Consider the following 20,241-nt stretch of genomic DNA (forward strand, 5'->3'; position numbering starts at 1 on the left):
TTTCTGTACCGCGAACTTGGATTGTTGCCTTCTCTTTGGTCCTTACTTCAACTGCGCCTTCGGGCATTACAGTATAATTGGGCCATGGACCCCTCGGAGGAGGCCCAAGTACCCCTCGATGTCGGAGGGGCCATTCGGGGATTGGCTTCTCGCATGAAATCCTATGAAGCCCAGCAGTCTCAAATTGGCCAGGCAATTGATGTTATCCTGGAGAAATTGACTGCCATGTCTCCAGCGGCTCCTGCGGCTGTGCCTGTTCCTGCCATTCCTGCTCCTCTCCAGGTGTCTGAACCTCGTGTTCCCGCTCCACCTCTTTTCAGCGGAGACCCAAAAGCTTGTCGTGGTTTTATTAACCAATGTGAAATTCAATTCACTCTGCAGCCAGGCCAGTTCGTCTCCGAGCAAGCCAAGGTTGGTTTTGTCATCTCCCGTCTGCAGGGGAAGGCTCTGGAATGGGCGTCTCCCCTTTGGGAGAAGAGAGACCCGCTGATCGACAACGCCGGGGCCTTTCTCCAAGAACTCCGGACGGTGTTTGACGCTCCTGGTCGTACTACTGCAGCCTCGGCTCGACTGTTCCAGCTTCAACAAGGCACTCGCTCAGTTCCCGAGTATGCCATTGAATTTCGTACCCTGGTGGCAGAGACCTCCTGGAATAACGATGGTTACCACGCGGCCTTTTACAACGGCTTGGCTATACGCATTAAGAATGACCTCGTTTCCCGGGAAATTCCTTCTCGGTGGGAGGATCTGGTGGCCTTGGCGGTGAAGGTGGATACCCGGCAGAGGGAGTTCCAGCTTGAACTCGACCGAGAGCGTACAAAGAGGTACCCCCGGTTCCAACCTTCTTTGGCCCCCCGCTTCCAGAGACCCCTGCTTTTCAATCCTGTTCCCCCTGAGCTTCCTCCTGCTCCTATGGATTCTGCTTCTTCCTCCTTGCCGGCTGAAGAACCCATGCAGATTGGGCGGGCCCGCCTGTCCGAACAGGAGAAACTCCGGAGAAGGGCTGCCGGCCTGTGCCTCTACTGTGGGGGTAAAGCCCACTTTGCCCAGGAGTGTCCAGTGAAGCCGGGAAACGCCAAAGCCTAGGTAAGCTCGGGGAGACTTACCTGGGTGGGATTTGTCATTCTCCCCATTCTTCTACTCTACGTTTCCTTCTTCCGGTGCAGATCCAGTTTGGCTCTTTAAAGTTTTCCTCACAAGCCTTTCTAGATTCCGGTGCTGCAGGAAACTTCATGGATCGATCCTTTGCAAGACGTCATTCCATCCCTCTCCAACCCTTGGCAGTTCCTCTTCGTGTCCTGGCGATTGATGATCGTCCTCTGTCGTCTGCCTTCGTCTCGCATTCTACTCAGGAACTTTCTTTTAAGGTGGGCACCTTGCATTTGGAGAGATTATCCTTCCTCCTCATTGATTGCCCTTCCACTCCGGTTGTCCTGGGACTGCCATGGTTATGTGCACATAATCCAGTCATTGACTGGTCCACATTGCAAGTTTCCAGATGGAGTCCTTTTTGTTTACAGAACTGCCTACCCACTGTTCCGGTTGTCAAAATTTCCTCTGTGTCCTCTAATTCTTCTCTTCCCTCTGTATACCAAGCATTTGCCGATGTGTTTAACAAGTCTTCTGCTGAGATTCTTCCTCCCCATCGGCCTTACGATTGCCCAGTGGAACTTCTATCCGGCTCTATGCCCCCCAGGGGCCGCACCTACCCTCTCTCTCCTTCGGAAACTTCTGCTATGAAGTTATACATCCAGGAGAATCTTCAGAGAGGATTCATCCGTCCTTCCACCTCCCCTGCCGGTGCAGGTTTCTTCTTTGTTGAGAAAAAGGATGGTAGTTTGCGGCCCTGCATCGACTACAGAGGACTCAACAAGATCACAGTTAAAAACAGGTACCCTCTTCCTCTTATTTCTGAACTGTTTGATCAACTTAGGGGTGCCAATATCTTTACAAAGCTGGATCTTCGGGGGGCATACAATCTTATCCGGATCCGTGAAGGGGACGAGTGGAAGACCGCCTTTAATACCCGTGATGGACATTATGAGTATTTGGTCATGCCCTTTGGTCTCTGTAATGCTCCTGCGGTCTTCCAGGAGTTTGTTAATGATATTTTTCGGGATTTGTTGGGTCTATGTGTGGTCGTTTATCTGGATGACATTCTTGTTTTTTTCTAAAGATCTTTTGGAACATCGTGCCCAAGTACGTGAAGTCCTCTCCAGACTAAGGAAGAACAATCTCTTTGCTAAATTGGAGAAATGCACTTTTGAAGTCTCGTCTATTCCTTTCCTTGGCTATATCATTTCTCCTCTAGGTTTCAAGATGGATCCTGCCAAGGTGTCTGCAATCCTGGACTGGCCTCTTCCTACTAGTGTCAAAGCCATTCAGAGGTTTGTCGGCTTTGCCAATTATTACAGACAGTTTATAAAAAATTTTTCTTCTAGACTTTCTCCAATTCTGGCCCTGATTCGTAAGGGGGGCAAACCTCAACACTGGTCTCCTCAAGCCCTGGAATCCTTCAAGTCCCTCAAAGAGGCCTTTTCTTCCGCTCCAATTCTTCGGCACCCAGAACCTCTACATCCCTTCTTCATGGAAGTCGACGCCTCTGATGTCGGAGCTGGAGCAGTTTTATCACAGAGATCCATTTCTGACGGTAAACTCCATCCTTGTGCGTTCTTTTCTAAAAAATTTTCTGCCCCAGAACAGAACTATGATGTGGGGAATCGTGAACTACTTGCCATCAAATTAGCCTTGGAGGAATGGAGACACTTACTGGAGGGTTCTTCGGTTCCTGTGACGATTTTTACCGACCATAAGAATCTTGAGTTCATCCAAACCCTCAAACGCCTGAATCCCCGGCAAGCCAGGTGGGCACTTTTCTTTTCCCGTTTTAATTTTGTCATTACTTTTCGTCCTGGCTCCAGAAACAGGAAGGCCGATGCCTTATCCAGAAGCTTTATTCCCGAAGATTCTGTGTCCGAGGAACCTGAACCTGTGGTACCCTCCATCAAGATTATTGCTGCCTTGTTCCCTTCCTGTGCCTCCCAATTGTTGTCCGCTCAAGATTCTGCTCCTGCGGAAACTCCTCTTGGTGTTGCTTTTGTCCCTCCAGAATTTCGTCTTGCTATTTTGTCTCAGTCTCATAGTTCCAAACAGGCCAGACATCCTGGAATTCAGAAGACGACCGAGCTCTTATCTCGTCTAGTATGGTGGCCAACCTTAAGAAAGGACGTTAAAGATTTTGTCTCCTCATGTTCCACGTGTGCTGTGTCTAAATCCGGACATTCTCCTCCAAGGGTTTTCTTCTTCCACTGCCCATCCCATCTCGACCCTGGACTCACCTCGCCATGGACTTTATTGTCGATTTGCCCATTTCCTCCGGCCACACTGTCATTTGGGTTGTTATCGACAGATTCAGTAAGATGGCTCATTTCACTCCTCTCCGCAAACTGCCTTCTGCTCCTGAACTTTCAGAACTGTTTATTAAACATATTTTTCGCCTCCATGGCTTCCCAGCAGAAATTGTGTCCGACCGTGGTCCCCAATTTGTGTCTAAATTTTGGAGGTCACTGTGTAATGCTTTAAATATCTCTCTTCAATTTTCTTCTTCTTATCATCCCCAGTCCAATGGTGCCGCTGAACGTGTTAACCAGGCCTTGGAGCAATTTCTTCGTTGCCATGTGTCTTTGTGTCAAGACGACTGGTCGGACCTTCTTCCCTGGGCGGAGTTTGCCCATAACAATTCTTTACATTCTTCTTCCCAGAAATCTCCTTTCTTCTGTGTGTATGGCCGGAACCCATTGGCATTCCCTCAGGATCTCTTACTCACAAATGTTCCTGCTGCTAATGATCAAGCCGCTCATATGCTGGCCATCTGGCAGGCCACCACTGCTAATCTGGAAAAGAGTTCATCCTCTCAAAAGAAGTTTGCCGACAGGAAGAGAATTGCCGCCCCACCCTATGCTCCTGGTGACAAGGTCTGGTTGTCTACACGGAATATTCGCCTCAAGATTCCCACTCCTAAGCTTGGTCCCAAATTCATCGGTCCCTTTCCCATCATCGAGGTCATCAACCCTGTGGCAGTTCGTCTTCTTCTTCCTCCCGAGATGCGGATCCCTAATGCCTTTCATGTGTCTCTCCTTAAACCTGCAGTGTCTTCCCCCTCTTCTTCTTCCACAGCTCCTGTTGTTATCGATGACCATTTAGAATTTGAAGTCAGCAGGATTCTGGACTCTCGTTTTTCCAGGGGCGCTCTCCAGTACCTTGTTGAATGGAAGGGTTTCGGTCCCGAGGAATGCTCTTGGGTGAAAAAGTCGGATGTCCATGCCCCCATCCTTGTTCGCAGGTTTCATAGGCAGTTTCCTTCCCGTCCTGGTCCCGGTGGTCCTGAGGCCCCCCCTAAGGAAGGGGGTACTGTAATGGAGTCTACTGACCTGCTCCAAGATGGCGTCCAAAATGGCGATTCCTCTTCCCTGCACATGGCTCCGGGTGGTCGCAATCATCCTGCATCATCTCCTTCTTGCCCTGTGATTGGTCGCCGGCGACGGAACGGACGCCGGCGTCAGAATCGGGCGCCGGCGTCAAGGCGTCAGCGTGGGGACGCTGGCGTCTGCGTCTGACGCCAGCGCGTCAATTTTGGCGCCAATAGACTGGACTATAAAGACCCTCATTTCCATCCTGACCTTGCCCAATTATAGGTCTATTTCATATAGTTCCTGGGTGCGATATATTCTGTTTTGCTTATCCGTGTTTGAACCTTGCCTGTTATCGACTTTGAATCTGTACTGCCTGTCTTGACCATTCTGCCTGTTTTACGACCATTCTTTGATAAACCCTTTTCTGTACCGCGAACTTGGATTGTTGCCTTCTCTTTGGTCCTTACTTCAACTGCGCCTTCGGGCATTACAAAAGGAGCCCGAGTTCCTTTCTGCGTATCGTTTTCTCCAGGAGAAATGATCTTTGCTGGGAGTTTTGTGTCTTTAACAAGGGGAGACGTGTGAAAGTAACGTAAGGAGACATTACATCAGAATGTAGGTTTAGGGAACAACTTGGGTTCCCAAGGCGGACTAACTGATCTGTAATAATGAATTTACACAAAAGCTGGCTTTTTGCCACCAACGGCATAAGAATATGTTCAGTTACAGTACATCTGTCTGGCACATTTCATTTTGGAATATACAACACGTAATGTTTATGGCACTGTGTCTGCTACTTTTTAGAACCCTCCTCTCCAAAAGTGGCATCAAAATGTCCAGGATCTTCTCTACTGCCCAACTGCTATACACAAACTCCATCATGGACTTCATTCTTATGCACCATCGCAGGCAGACCTTAAAATTAAGAGAGCCCCACCTTTGGAACCCGCTTTCTTGGTAGCGTTAAGTTGAGGTAATTGTTCACTATTAGATTGGATGGCTTGGATGATCGGGTGTCCCCGTTATCTCTGCTCATTGTATCTGCAAAGACAAGGATACAGATATTATTACAGCTTCCATCTTGGTTCTGGTTTACAAGACAAGTTTCATTTGGTCACATCTTAATTTGTAGCTCATTGGAGAGTCAGTCCCCTATTTTCCATATTTTGATTTGTATGTCCTAAGTCTAGAAGAGGACATGACTAGAACTTGACTTAAGATGACTTTCTTTCTACTGGCTGACCATTGAAGGATACACAAATGTCTGTCACCCAAGTGAGAATCGTTATACAACACCAGTGTCAATCTAGACCTCCTCCACCTAAGGTGCACTCTATGCACCATTGGATATACTAAATGGGAGTTGATGGGATTGGGACATTCCCTGGTATTAATAGAGTCCAGTCCGACCATGTACATTTGTTAAGGAGGATGCTGGGAACAGTTGGAACCCAATCAATAGGTTGTATGTTGCTTGAATATACCCCACAAGGATCAAGATTTAACACAAACCCCTTCCCACATGGCTCTACTTGTAGGGGTTGCTTGCACAGTTTGGGTCCTCTCAATCAGACCCATGTACAATAACTGCTGCAGTCATTTGCTGCCATGATAATCCAGACTGATCAGTAATAGTAATAGATCTGATCCTCACTTCTTCCATAGGGCAGTCAAGTTCTGTGGGCCCCAACCTTGGGCTGATATTGGGTCAACTTGGTTGGCTTGTAAGTTTGGAAACAGTGTTACCTGACCTTAGTGCAAATTATATTTCAATCACAAAGTCTTCTATGGAACCCTTGAACAAGCTGGGAGCCATACAACTTCCATGGAAGGTCAACTCTGGCCTATGATTTCTAGACTCCTGGGCAGAACAATGCCTAGGATTATTTTACAGAGACACCAGCCTTGATGTCTAAACTCATTTATAAACTGATTATTCAGTCCAAAAAGCCCTTTGATGTCATTTCAAAAGAAGACCACTAATCAGTTACATACCGACTGTCCTTAGAGGTGCGCCCCTAAATAATTCATAGAACTTGGAGAGGTAGAGCACCATGCTGAGCTTATCTGGCTCCTCCGTGGCCACCATCTCTTTGCCTGTTGTCATGGGAGAGATTCCAAATTCTCTCTCTGCGATATCAAATGCCAGCTGGTTGTTCCCCACCATGTCTTCTTCATTCAATGAGTTGAAGTCACTGAAAAAGAAAGAGAATCACAGTCAGACAGTAAAGAGCCTGCTATCCCCTGGTGTAAACGGATCCATTTGAGCAAAATAAACAAGTGACTACATGAAAGGCTGGAAGGGCTACTAAATCCCCTGCAGTCTATTAGTGTAGCTGTTTGTAGTAATAATGAGGAATTATATGGGTCTTTGCCCCTGGCATGGAACATGCTATGGGATGATTCAGTGCAGAACTGTATAAGTGGGAGATCCTGGGGGGGGGGGGGTTAAGGAAGTTAAAATGTCACAGGGATAAGTCTTCTACAGGAACACAGGAACTACTCAAACATTCCTGAAAATGTTTTCCAATCTTAATCTCTAATCTTAATAAGATCTGGACTGGAATCTGTATATTCTGGCTAAAACCAAAGGTGCTATTTCACATGCCATGGAAATTTTTTATATGACCCATGGGTGTTGTTTGGACCCTATTTTATCAACGATGCCAAGGTTTATTCTGATACTATCGGTATTCCCCTGTACTAAGCACAATTCAGCAGGAAAAGTCCCCTAAATGTGCTCATAGTTTGTACAGAGAGATCCCATAAAACTTTGGCAACATAGATATTTCCCTGTACTAAGTACAATTCAGCAGGAACAGCCCCTAAGTTTACTCATAGCCTATACAGAGAGATCCAATAAAACTATGGCATCATAGGTATTCCCCCATACTAAGCACAATTCAGCAGGATAAGCCCCCTAAGTTTGCTCATAGCCTGTATAGAGATATCCCATAAAACTATGGCAGCATAGGTATTCCTTTGTACTCAGCACAATTCAGCAGGAACAGCCCTTAAGTTTGCTCATAGCCTGTACAGAAAGATGCTATAAAACTATGGCAGCATAGGTATTCCTCTGTACTAAGCACAATTCAGCAGGAACAGCCCCCTAAGTTTGCTCAAAGCCTGTATAGAGATGTCCCATAAAACTATGGCAGCATAGGTATTCCCCTGTACTAAGCACAATTCAGCAGGAACAGCCCCCTAAGTTTGCTCATAGCCTGTATAGAGATGTCCCATAAAACTATGGCAGCATAGGTATTCCCCTGTACTAAGCACAATTCAGCAGGAACAGCCCCCTAAGTTTGCTCATAGCCTGTATAGAGATGTCCCATAAAACTATGGCAGCATAGGTATTCCCCTGTACTAAGCACAATTCAGCAGGAACAGCCCCTAAGTTTGTTCATAGCCTGTACAGAGAGATACCATAAAACTAAAATCCTTGGTACGAGAAAGAGAGTACTTACACAAGTTCTGGGCGGAACCGGTGAATAAGGGCGCACAACGCAAGGCCGCTTTTCCACGAGCTGGTGAGGTTGGCGACGCTGACATTTCTATATCCCGCCGTTTGCTTCTGACACCAGACCAGAAGTTTGTTGGGTCTGACATCAGACTCTGCAGAAGAGACATGTTGAATAGTAAAAAATAAATTAATTTGTCAGCTTTTCTATATGGAAATAGTGTGGGTGAGTGGTTACACCCCACATACCGTGCCTGGTGACTCCAACCGACCGCCTGATAGAACTCGCTCTCTCCAGGGAACAAGTCTGGAGTTCATTGGTGATGAACAAATGTTTGACCTGCAGGAGAACGAGATAATGATGTCATAGTCTGCGCAATTCTACAGAGTATCGGCTCATTACTTTTATCCACTCCAACTGTCTCCAGGCAAAATTCCCAAGTGCTGATGTCAAATGATGTGACAACCTTAGTGCAAGGGATGGGATCCAGACATCTGGGTGGCAGGGTTGCAAGATATATAACTGTATAGCTTATTGTGTGCCCAGAACATTCCTTCTCTGTATATTTGTATTTATACATATGGGAGGAGGGAGATGCCATATTGATTCCATTAGAAAGTGCAGTATGAGGGTATGGCTTATTGTGTGCCCAGAACATTCCTTCTCTGTATATCTGTATTTATACATATGGGAGGAGGGAGGTGTCATATTGATTCCCTTAGACAGTACAGTATGAGGGTATAGCTTATTGTGTGCCCTGAACATTCCTTCTCTCTATATTTGTATTTATACATATGGGAGGAGGTGCCATATTGATTGCCTTAGACAGTACAGTATGAGGGTATAGCTTATTGTGTGCCCAGAACATTCCTTCTCTGTATATTTGTATTTATACATATGGGACCCCCGGTAGTTCAGCCACCTCACACTGACACTGAAGGCAGGGAGTCAGCGGTCAATAGAGAGGCTTTTAATACACCCATGGGGCAGATAGAAAATTAATGAATTAAGGACACTTGTGTTTTTGTCTCTTACAAATGGTCTGTGAATCCAGGAAAGATCCGCAGCACTTACAGCCTTTCCCTGCTGGTGGTATTACAGGTAGAGCTTTATTAGTATTAACCCTGTAATATCCAACTCAGAGCCAACCACTACCATTCTGCTGATTTCAGCTTTCGCTCATTATCGGGGGGGGGGTTAATCGGTACTTGTATGTTTGCTGTGTACGCGCTTCTGCTGTACAACGTTACGGAATATGTTGGTGATTTATAAATACTGACCTGGTGCGTTCGAACGCAGTTTGAGTTGAGGTTCGGATAGCGAGTCCCAGGATCGATGGTGTACTGGTCAAAATTCTTACTGATGTTTTCTGGGGTCGTTTGGGGGAGCAGTCGATACAGACTCTCACTGGGGGGAAGAATACATTGTTACATTCTCACTCACATCCTCCCTCTGTCAGCACCCCCCACCCTGGTGCTTATTCTCTCCCTCTCTAGCTCACCGCAAATTTTTTTGGATTTAGGAAACTGCCAAGTCAACCTGTGGTTTGAGGAATCATGAAGACAGGCGGCGTCGGCTGGAGCCGAGTGATTTATGGGGACACATGGAACAAGCTATGAAGTCATCCCTCCTATCACCCCATCATTCCCGCCCCCCCCGGAGGTATCATTATTTCCCGGAGTCATGGCGCAGTGATGTCATCGCTCATCAAAAATTACAGAGGAAAAAAGAAATAAAAATACAAGTGGTTCTGTTAGAATTCTGTGATGTTCAGACTCAATAAACCCAGACGAGAGGGTCAGAACCGGATCCGTGAAACCCCCGGACGTTTCAGGTGGGAATTATTCTTTTTGGAGAACTAGACCAAATGGAAGACTTCAGATTTAAAGGGACAGTTACTCAGTGACGTATTTTTCAGGTCCCCAAAAAGTTTTGGATTTGAATATAAATGAGGGCGTCATAGGGGCCCCTGTACCTCCTGCCCCCCCCCCACTGCTTCCTCTGTAGTTACAAAGTATATAAGTTAGTGATGCTCCAAATCCACTATTTGGGATTTGGCTGAATCCCCCAATCAAATCCAAATAATAATTTGCATATGTAAATTAGGAGCGGGAAAGGAAAAAGTGAAAACATTCTTTTACTTCCTTTTTTTACATCCTTGTTTTGTGATGAAAACTCATGTGATTTCCCTTCCCAACCTTAATTTACATATGCAAATTAGGATTGATCCTACTCCTGCTGAAAAACTCTGGGCGAATCCTAAACTGAATCCTGGATTCGTAAATCCTTAATATAGGTTTGTTCTTACCGTTCTGCTAGGAGTTCTAATGGTGGGGCCCCTTGAGCCCAACTTCGTACCATCCAGGCGGTGTCAAAGGCAGCAAGGAAACCTCTTGCACAGCCCGTCCCCATTGGCCAAAACGGCTGAAAGTAAAGCAGGAGATGTGGTGATGTCACAGCATTATGGTTTCATAAGGGGTACCCCATTGTACATGCTATTATATTAATACAAGAAGCATCCTTTCTCAATCTACTTTTGTATCATAACTGAGTTTTGATTAGGGAGTTTAAAGTCCTGGAGAAGGGGTGGGGTCTATAAATATAAATATACTTACCTCCAGCAAACTATCGCCAACAAGAGCCACCAAGAGTTGATGCCCGTGCCGCTCACGGACAAGGGCTGCGTTTTCAGAGGCGTACATGGAGGTGAAATCAAACATGGCCACATCTGGCTGTCCATAATGGTTAATGGCAAAGTCTAAGGATGGAAGCTGGTAGTTCGTGGCGAAGTCGGCTGCCTCGCGGGCATAAGATTGCAGATTGTCCTGGTCGACGTTCTCTGTGCATAGAAGCATTTCTGCGTCCGCGTAGTCCTATATGGGCATCAGAGGGAAAGAGAATCATGTCAGTAATAGTGTCCCCCGCGTGCAACTGTCTCAGGGGTGAGTGAGAACTTTGGAAGTACCAATTCCTTTTAAGTGAAGAGCTGACACTGTATCATGGGATTTGTAGTCTTTCTGTAGGTTAAAGGTATAGTAACACAAAGTGTTATAAAGTAATGACAATATAATGTAGTGTTGTTCTGCACTGGTAAAATTGGTGTGCTCTTTTCAGATAGACTACAATAGTTTATATAAAACAAGCTGCTGTGTAGCCATGGGGGCAAACATTCAAGCACAGGATACACAGTAGATAACAGATAAGTACTACTATAGTTTATATAAACAAGCTGCTGTGTAGCCATGGGGGCAGCCATTCAAGCACAGGATACACAGTAGATAACAGATAAGTACTACTATAGTTTATATAAACAAGCTGCTGTGTAGCCATGGGGGCAGCCATTCAAGCACAAGATACACAGTAGATAACAGATAAGTACTACTATAGTTTATATAAACAAACTGCTGTGTAGCAATGGAGGCAGCCATTCAAGCACAGGATACACAGTAGATAACAGATAAGTACTACTATAGTTTATATAAACTAGCTTCTGTGCAGCCATAGGGGCAGCCATTCAAGCACAGGATACACAGTAGATAACAGATAAGTACTACTATAGTTTATATAAACAAGCTGCTGTGTAGCCATGGGGGCAGCCATTCAAGCACAAGATACACAGTAGATAACAGATAAGTACTACTATAGTTTATATAAACTAGCTTCTGTGTAGCCATAGGGGCAGCCATTCAAGCACAGGATACACAGTAGATAACAGATAAGTACTACTATAGTTTATATAAACAAACTGCTGTGTAGCCATGGAGGCAGCCATTCAAGCACATCATGCACAGTATATAACAGATAAATATTACTATAGTTTATATAAACAAGTAGAGTATAGTAGAGTAACAAATATAGTAGAGTTTCTGAAGCAAACACACCAGTTTTACCAGTGCAGGGCAACAGAAAATTATATTGTCATAGAGCTGACACTAGGGCATGGCATTTGGAGTCTTTCTGCAAGTGAAGAGCTGACAATGTATCAAGGGATTTGTAGTTTTTCTGCAGCTGACAGTGATACTGTATCATGGAATATTCACAGTCTTTCCCCACATTAAAGCAAAGTGACAATGGCAACAGATCTTTGCTTCACGGCCCCTTTTTGAACCGAAGGAACGAGCTGTTCGGCGGCCGCTTTACCTACATTTATAATGACGCCTTTGTCCAAGAGACTTTGTTTCTTTGCCGTCATGACAAAGTAGTGGGTGCTGTCCTTGTAATACACAATATTTTCCAGATCAATCCCTGGAAAAAGAAGAAAAATCTGATTATTGTCTGGAATTCTTTCCCCGTGATAAAGGTGCCAGAGGAACACCAGCTGAGCAAGGTAGGGCTGATTTCTGGTCTAGTTGCTGATTACAGGGAGGTTATGGTTTAATAACACACTCGATTCATTCCAGCTGTAGCTGTGGGATAGGGTATATAGTTTTGGTGGCCCCCGTTAGTAGTATAGGGCCCGTGTTTCTGCTGGTAGTACCTCAGGGCCACCATAAGAATTTGCTGGGGCCCATACAACAAAATTTCGGGGCCCCCTATAAGTAGAAAAAAACATTGGTGGCATGGCCCCCTACAAGTTAAAAAAAAAAAGAATTGGTGGCCAGGGACCAGTACAAGCATACCTCCCAACTGTCCCGTTTTTAGAGGTACAGTCCTTCTTTTGACAGCTCAACCTGCAGTCCCTCATTTGCACTGAACAGCCAGAAAAAGAAACAAAGTTTCTAACTTAATTGGCTTTTGGCAGAGAGAGCCCAGAACAGCTACAGCAAGAGATAAGATACTTTTGTAACAACTTTGAGATAAGGAAATAGTAACTGTAACAATATAAGATAACAGGTCCCTTGGGAAAAGTTAGACTCACAGCTTAAGGGCAATTCACCTTCATTAGCAAAACTGTAATAATTAAAAAAAAAACACAGAAATATGTTCAAACTTTCAGAACCTGCCAAATTTTGTAAAATGAACATGGTAATTAGGGGTTGTGGCCACAGAAATGGGCGTGGTCAAAAAAAATTGCCGCAATACGCACATCAACTTTTTTGTCCCTCTTTTATTTCCAAACAGTTAGGAGGTATGTACAAGTAAAAAATAAAAGATTGGGCAGCCCCTCACCCCCAAGTTAAAAAGAAAAGCATTTGTGGCCGGAGTCCCCCCATGTGAAAAAAACCCATCAGCGGCCAGGGACCCCCAAGTTCTAAAGAAACATCAGCAGCCAAGTTTAAAAAAAAAAGAGTGCCCAAAGGTTTAAAAAAAAATTGGTGTTCAGCATGGCTTGGCTCAGCATGGCTTGGCTCCTACTTCTGTGCAACTTGGCTCCTACTTCGGCAGTTCAAGGGGGACGGCTAATCCAGGAAAGGCAGAATGGCTGGGCCCCCTTAACATATAGAAGCCATGGGGCCTGGGACAATTGTGCCCCCCTGATGGCAGCCCTGCAGTACCTAATAGTGCAGGGTAATATGTATAATAAGGGGGAAAGCTGAAAGAAACGGGGCTCCTCAACTTGCATTACAATTCCTATCAAGCACAACTGCAATTCCATGGAGGACTGCTGGGAGTTGTAGTTGCAATGATGCAGGTTGGAAGATGGGAGATGCGCCCACATTGTGATGCTGCCACCAGTACAAGAGAACTTTGCAGAACCCTGGGAATGTGTATTATCTTGGCATCAACCCCACAGGCAGCAGGGCAAGGGCACAGAGCTGCAACATGGACTCTGAACAATCTCCCCAGTGTGAATGAGGTGGGTAGGCGGGTAGCTAGTTCCCACGCACAGTTGGGTCCCACTTAACCTACAACCTACTTATTCCTATTGGTAACATTGTAGCAACTGACTTTCTCCAGCTAAACAGAATCCTGCTCTTAAAGCGACACTGCACTGACCAATGATACAAAAAGAAAAGTATCACAATAATCATATAATTCATGAGTTGCAAAAGGAGGGAAGGACCAGTAAGCTTAGTCCTATGGGGTCCCATGATTACTGACGATGGCCCTTGCTGATTGGATGAGCATAAAACTTCTGCTCTCAGGCTGGAATGAGGAGGAGCACATTGCTAGTCATAGAGCCAATTGTAAGACCTAAATTTGGCTTTTACCCTCCCCTGGTTAAGGGTTTTTTGAGGGAAGGGCATCTTGCATGAGTGACTACTTATACCCTTTAAATTACAACTGAAGTGACAGATAAGAAAGCTTGGCAGCAGCAGGGCAAACAAAAACACTTTTATATACTTTAATAAACTGAATCTCTTATATAACAGAAGGAAAATTGGGATGGGTGGCCTGCGACTATATCTCCCACACATTTATCTCTATTCTGGTAGTGGGGTGTAATGTATTAGTCTAATAAGGAAAGCACAGTGGAATCCAGCAGGCAGGCGCCCTTAAATGCACAGCTCAGGTGAACAGTTTAAACAGCTCAGGATAGAAGTGCAGCAGGCGGGACACACCTGTCTCTTCTTTCAGGTCCTGGAAGAATTTCTGATTAAAGATAAACGCCACGCCGCTGATTTCCTCCACCTTCGCCTCTGCCGTGGTGTTTCTATTGATGAAATTGGCAGTGATGGCAATGGCTAATTTCCCCCGGAATTCTTTTCTCCGGAATCCTGCAAGGGAGGAATTGGCTTACTGAGTGACTGTGCTGTTATGAAGTTATTATAAAGGTTTATATTAAAGGGGAAATAACCCCAAATATCTCATTCTGGCTCATGAAATAAAATGTCATTCTAAGCAAATTCCCATTATACAGTCATTGCACATTGTCACTGGTTTTATAGTTTGTGTGTTAATGTAATTGCAACTGAAAGCAGTGTCCGTCTCACTATATTTATTCTCTTTCCTGCTGGTTCTCACTTCGGATCAATGTATCAGAAGCAGCTGAAGAGAAGAGCAGGGGTGAATGATACGGCTTGGGACTTGGGACCCAATGGAACCTCGGCTGCAGCTGATTTGGGCCCATTGTGCAGCTGCAACAAAAAACCAATGGCAGATACTGGCTGTTTTAGTTAAAAAAAAAAAAAGAATCAAAATCCCTTTTAGGGTCTGGCGACACGAGCAGATTCGGCGAGATTAGTCGCCCCAGCGGCAATTCACACACGACGCTTCGTTTTCCGAAGTCGTCTGAAGTTTCCTCTTGGGGCAACTTTGAGCGACTTCGGAAAACGAAGCGCCACGTGTGCATTGCCACAGGCGTTTTTAATTTTAGCTGGCGGAGGGCCGGAGGAAGGCAGTTCCGGAAGATTGTTGCCCCGAAGAAGAGGCGATTTGTCGCTGGGGCGACTAACCTCCCCGAATCTGCTTGTGTGGACTGACCCTAAAAAGGGCTGATTATGGGAATTTAGGAGAAGGCCGAATGGAAAAACCTAACCTGGATCCGAAATAGGAATTGGGAAGAATCACTGTATTGTCAGTTAACCAAAACCTTATATTTTGATCCCACCTAAGTGTCTCCCCTCCACCCACTTCCAAAACTGCATCTCATGCTCCAAACATGATGGCAAGATGGTGCTGTCTGACTTGTGGCTGTTAAACTACAACTCCCTGAATCCACTGGCAATAAATTAAATAAATATCACTGCAGCTCGAATTTATTCCAGCCTAAATATCTATGAATGAATATTATGACAAACGCGTCAGGGAAACAGAAGAGGCTTTCTGGCAGGTAAATGAAGTGATGACGTTGTGTCAGGAGTAAGAAATGTCAAGGTGTGCAGCGGCTCTGGGCTGGGGTGTTTGTGCTCAGAGCAAAAATAGCTCTGCGTAATCAGTGACTGGTAAGGCAAACATCTTCCCCATCAATCACTAACCTGCAGGGTATCACTGTATACAGTATGTCTCACACAGGCCTCCGAGTCTAAGGGAGTATAATCTGCCCCCCGCAAATTTATAAGCAACTCGTGACTATAATATAAACAGCCCCAAAACCACATATTTAATCTTTCCTTACAGGGTCAAGGTTAAATCCTTTCTTGCTTTTCTTTCCCTTACTTAAGCTAAATAAATATATTACTGCCCAGCACAGGTATTCCCCTGTACTGACCACAATTCAGCAGGAATAGCCCCTAAATTTGCTCATAGGGGCAAATTTACTAACGGGTGAAATTCGCCAGCGTGACATCATTTTGTCACTTTGCCAATTTACTAATGGGTGCTGGCATAAATTCGCTAGCGAAGTGGACCTACTCTAGCGCTACTTCGCACCCTTACGCCAGGCGAAGTTGCACTCCGATGAAGGGACGTAACTACGCTAATTCACTAAGTTGCGGATTTTCGTGAACTTTACCTCTTTCACCAGACTTTACTTCGCCACCTCAGACCAGACGAAGTGCAATAGAGTAGATAGGGATTAGTCCCAAAAAAGTTGAAATTTGAAGTTCCAAAAAAACGCTGGTGTCTTTTACTTTTTATAGGGTGATAGGCTGAAAATGAGCGAATTTTTTTTTAGGGTACCCTACTTCCTACCTACATTTGATAACATGTGGCACCTAAACTATACAGCGGGCACATGTGTAGGGCATTAGAACACATTTATTAAGGTTCCCTGGCCTTGTGTAGTGTAATGTGTTTCTTGCTGCATAATACGGCCAAATCTACATCTGGCGAAGTGCGGCGAAGCCAACGATGGCGCAACTTCGGAGGTAAGTAAATTTGCCCCATAGTCTGTACAGAGAGATACCATAAAACTATGGCAGCATAGGTATTCCCCTGTACTAAGCACAATTCAGCAGGAACAGTCCCTAAGTTTGTTCATAGTCTGTACAGAGAGATACCATAAAACTATGGCAGCATAGGTATTCCCCTGTACTAAGCACAGGTAAAGTTGCTGTACCGTGTTAGCCAGTAAAAATGTTACAGGGCAACCCTTTTTGAAATAAAAAAAATAACAAAAGTGGTATAAAGGTGTTACCTTTATTGGCTAACTAATATAATCATAGCAAGTAGCATAGGTATTCCCCCGTACTAAGCACAATTCAGCAGGGACAGGCCCCTAAGTTTGCAGGAACATTCAACCTTTTAAACTAAGCAAGAGAGCACCTGCCAGTAATAAGTATTCTCACCTTCCAGCGTGTTTCTGCGCCCGTCAGCACCAATGATGACATCAAATTCATAATCAGATAGAGGGTAATCCTGAGGAAGGAACTCTGCTCTCCAGCCAGTTTCTGAAGATACAGGAGGATAGAGACTCAATTAATAAATAAGATTTACATAGACCATAAACAAACAGTAGAATAAGTTAAACTGTTAAATTATATTTATAATTGTTGTATACATCTGGCTTAGCTTATACAAATGTGAAAGATATTTATAGAAACGCTGGGTAACAGTCACCCTGCTATAGTTCCAGGGGTACCCAGGGCAGAAATAAGCACTCAACCCAAATCTCCCCCTAACTGGCCTTCAGGCTGGGCCCCCTTAGCTCATAACAAGGTTACAGATATAAAGAAACATTGGGGTAACAGTCACCCTGCTATAGTTCCAGGGGCAGTGGCGTAACTAGATATTACTGGGCCCCACAACAAATTATTTTTCAGGCCCCCAAAATGTTTAGAGGTTGACTTGTTTCTCCAATATTTATTGAAATTGTATATGAATTAGGGCCTCATGGGGCCCCTATACCTCCTGGGCCCCCCTGCAGCCGCAGGGTCTGCTTCCTCTATAGTTACGCCTCTGTCCAGGGGTACCCAGGACACAAATAAGCACTCACCCCAAATCTCCCCCTAACTGGCCTTCAGGCTGGGCCTCCTTAGCTCATAACAAGGTTACAGATATATGGGACAGGCAGGGTTGGGTTTCAGCGCCAATGTCACGGTTACTGTTATATTACGAATGGTAAATGCTTGTGCCACTAAACACTCCACATATCACATTCAGTTCCAGCTCATTGGAGTTCCATTACAATGTTTATATCAATGTTGTGTCAAGGATAAGACCAACCAGGTTGAAACTGAAGGATCTCCTTGGTGCCATGCCTGATGTCCATTTTCCCTCATAAGTTACGGGTGAAAAATATCACTAAAAATTCCTCTTTGTCAACACTTTTTGATCTGCCCGTGAAATTTTACTTACCATGGGTGCCACTAAAATGATCTTGTCTAAACAGTTTGTGTGGGACGCGGCTTAATTACAGCGCATACACGGGTACATACTGGCAGCCATCGGCAGATACTGAAAGGAATGGGCAGCAGACCTGTTCCAAGTTCATCAGCTGCGTGACCCACATTGCTTCATCACTGGCAAATGCCCAAACCATCCAAAGTATCCGCATGTGTCCCCTCTCCACTGTGCGTGGCTGCTGCTTCAGATATGCCTCAAAAATGGTCCCCAAGCTACAAACTGGGTCCCCAGAATGGAGGGGCCTCACCTGGAAAGTCCGATTACACCTTCATTCATCTGCACTTTTCCCCTCCCTTCCCTCTGCTAGGATTTCATCCTCTCTTCTCTGCCCCCTTCTCTCCTGTTCCCTTTCTTTTCCCTCCTTTTAGCCTAAATATGTATTTCTCTTCTTCTCTTGTTTTGGCCTTATTCTGCCCCAATCCTCTCCCTTTCTTCTGTCCCCTTCTATATTTCTCATCTCCATTTGTCTCTCAACTCCCTGACTCCATTTCCCTTCTTTCCTTCTGTCTCTCATCCCCTCTCCTTTCCTTTTCTTCCCCAAATGTTTGGCCTTACTCTCCCCCATCCTCATTTTTCTCTCCCCTTCTATATGTCTCCTCTCCATTTGTCTCTCTACTCCCTAACCCCCTATCCCTTCTCCTGTCTCCTTCTGTCTCTCATTCCATCTCCTTTCCTTTTCTCCCCCAACTGTTTGGCTTGCTCTCCCCCATCCTCCCTCTTCTCTCCCCTTCTATATTTCTCCTCTCCATTTGTCTCTTTACTCCCTAGCCCCCTTTCCCTTCTCTCTCCTTCTGTCTCTCATCCCCTCTCCTTTCCTTTTCTCCCCCAACTGTTTAGCCTTACTCTCCCCATCCTCCCTCTTCTCTCCCCTTCTATATTTCTCATCTCCATTTGTCTCTCTACTCCCTAACTCCATTTCCCTTCTCTCCTTCTGTCTCTCATCCCCTCTCCTTTCCTTTTCTCCCCCAACTGTTTGGCCTTACTCTCCCCCATCCTCCCACTTCTCTCCCCTTCTATATTCATCCTCCCCATTTGTCTCTCTACTCCCTAACCCCCTTTCCCTTCTCACCTTCTTTCTCTCATCCCCTCTCCTTGCCTTTTCTATTCTCCCCCAACTGTTTGGCCTTACTCTTTTCCATCCTCCCTCTTCTCTCCCCTTCTATATTTCTCCTCCCCACTTGTCTCTCTTTCTCTACTCCCTAACCCCCTTTCCATTCCTCTCACTCTCTCTGGGTAGATGCAAATCATACTGTGATTGGAAAGGGGATCCAGCTGTGCCATATCGGCAACTGTCTGGGAAGACTAAGGGGCCCAATAAAGTCTGAGTTCTCCTGATATGTATTTAGACTCTGGCAGTAAACAGGCATTCCCTATACAAACAGGTGTGACACTGACCAGCACCCAGATTGTCAGCTCTGCAGGACAGTATATAGTTGAACATATGAATACATGAGTTTAGCACATGCACCTGTGCAGCAGTCAGGGTGGTTATAGAAACCTGTTTATTGGTGTTAGGACTTCTCTACTCACTCTGGTTCTCTTGATCCTCCAGAGGTTCCAGCAGCTTCATAAATTCCACATTCACATGAATCTCGATGCCGTGCAACAGGGCGACCTTAAAGAGCATCAGCTGGAGCTGCCAAATGCCTGGAAGAGAAAAGTTTCTTTAAGTGGTGCCCTGAGCTCTGTACAGGGGGGGGGGGGGCAGCAGAACAGGGACTTTTTTTGCTATTTGCCAACTGAGAGATAATTTGGTATTTTATTCACTGATGCACTCATGGGCCCTGTGTCCACATTTGAGGGGCCCCATATGCTTATGTTTCCCAGGTACTGCATCCTTCTGCAATTTACTGTATTACTTGTTCTGTTCAATCAGTATCCAGCTTTGAACAAAGTCGGACCTAAAGTTAATGAAGGGGAAACTGTAACTCCCAAAGTGCTACTTTACATTATAAACACTACAGTAGCTTCATCCTCAGGCTGAAAAGACTCCCAGTGGCCAGTGAAACCAACACATTTTACAGAAGTCTCTCCGGAACCAGTCAAACAGGTCGGGTTAATCCGCATCTCCTCTAGGAGTTGGAGACAGAACTAGAGCTCGGTGATATCACCCTAAATTGTTATTCATATATGCGGTTTGTGGTTATCTTATTTTACTGCGCGTATCTTATTTTACTCTAATAAATCCTGAGATTAAATGTAACACTGACACTTTTTCAGTCATCAGAACCTTTATGGCTTTATCTTCAGCCTGTGCCACA

The 20,241-nt window shown here is 45.2% G+C and overlaps 1 protein-coding gene across 6 annotated transcripts in view; it reads right to left on the reverse strand.

Annotated features, from left to right (window-relative positions):
* The window catches only part of LOC108715283 (F-actin-monooxygenase mical2-like), a 108,498-nt gene that overhangs the window by 57,382 nt on the left and 30,875 nt on the right, over nucleotides 1–20,241 (reverse strand). For all 6 annotated transcript variants that reach the window (XM_041560996.1, XM_041560997.1, XM_041560998.1 and 3 more), the window contains exons 4-14: nucleotides 19,511–19,627; nucleotides 16,924–17,025; nucleotides 14,317–14,472; nucleotides 12,018–12,118; nucleotides 10,489–10,746; nucleotides 10,182–10,297; nucleotides 9,154–9,280; nucleotides 8,122–8,212; nucleotides 7,880–8,027; nucleotides 6,408–6,607; nucleotides 5,350–5,453 (exon numbers count right to left, since the gene is read on the reverse strand). In XM_041560996.1, the coding sequence (XP_041416930.1) occupies nucleotides 5,350–5,453; nucleotides 6,408–6,607; nucleotides 7,880–8,027; nucleotides 8,122–8,212; nucleotides 9,154–9,280; nucleotides 10,182–10,297; nucleotides 10,489–10,746; nucleotides 12,018–12,118; nucleotides 14,317–14,472; nucleotides 16,924–17,025; nucleotides 19,511–19,627 (1,520 nt within the window). The remainder of the gene's footprint in view (nucleotides 1–5,349; nucleotides 5,454–6,407; nucleotides 6,608–7,879; nucleotides 8,028–8,121; nucleotides 8,213–9,153; nucleotides 9,281–10,181; nucleotides 10,298–10,488; nucleotides 10,747–12,017; nucleotides 12,119–14,316; nucleotides 14,473–16,923; nucleotides 17,026–19,510; nucleotides 19,628–20,241) is intronic.

The sequence above is a fragment of the Xenopus laevis genome, chromosome 4S, assembly GCF_017654675.1.
Source record: "Xenopus laevis strain J_2021 chromosome 4S, Xenopus_laevis_v10.1, whole genome shotgun sequence".
In the NCBI taxonomy this organism is placed as follows: domain Eukaryota; kingdom Metazoa; phylum Chordata; class Amphibia; order Anura; family Pipidae; genus Xenopus; species Xenopus laevis.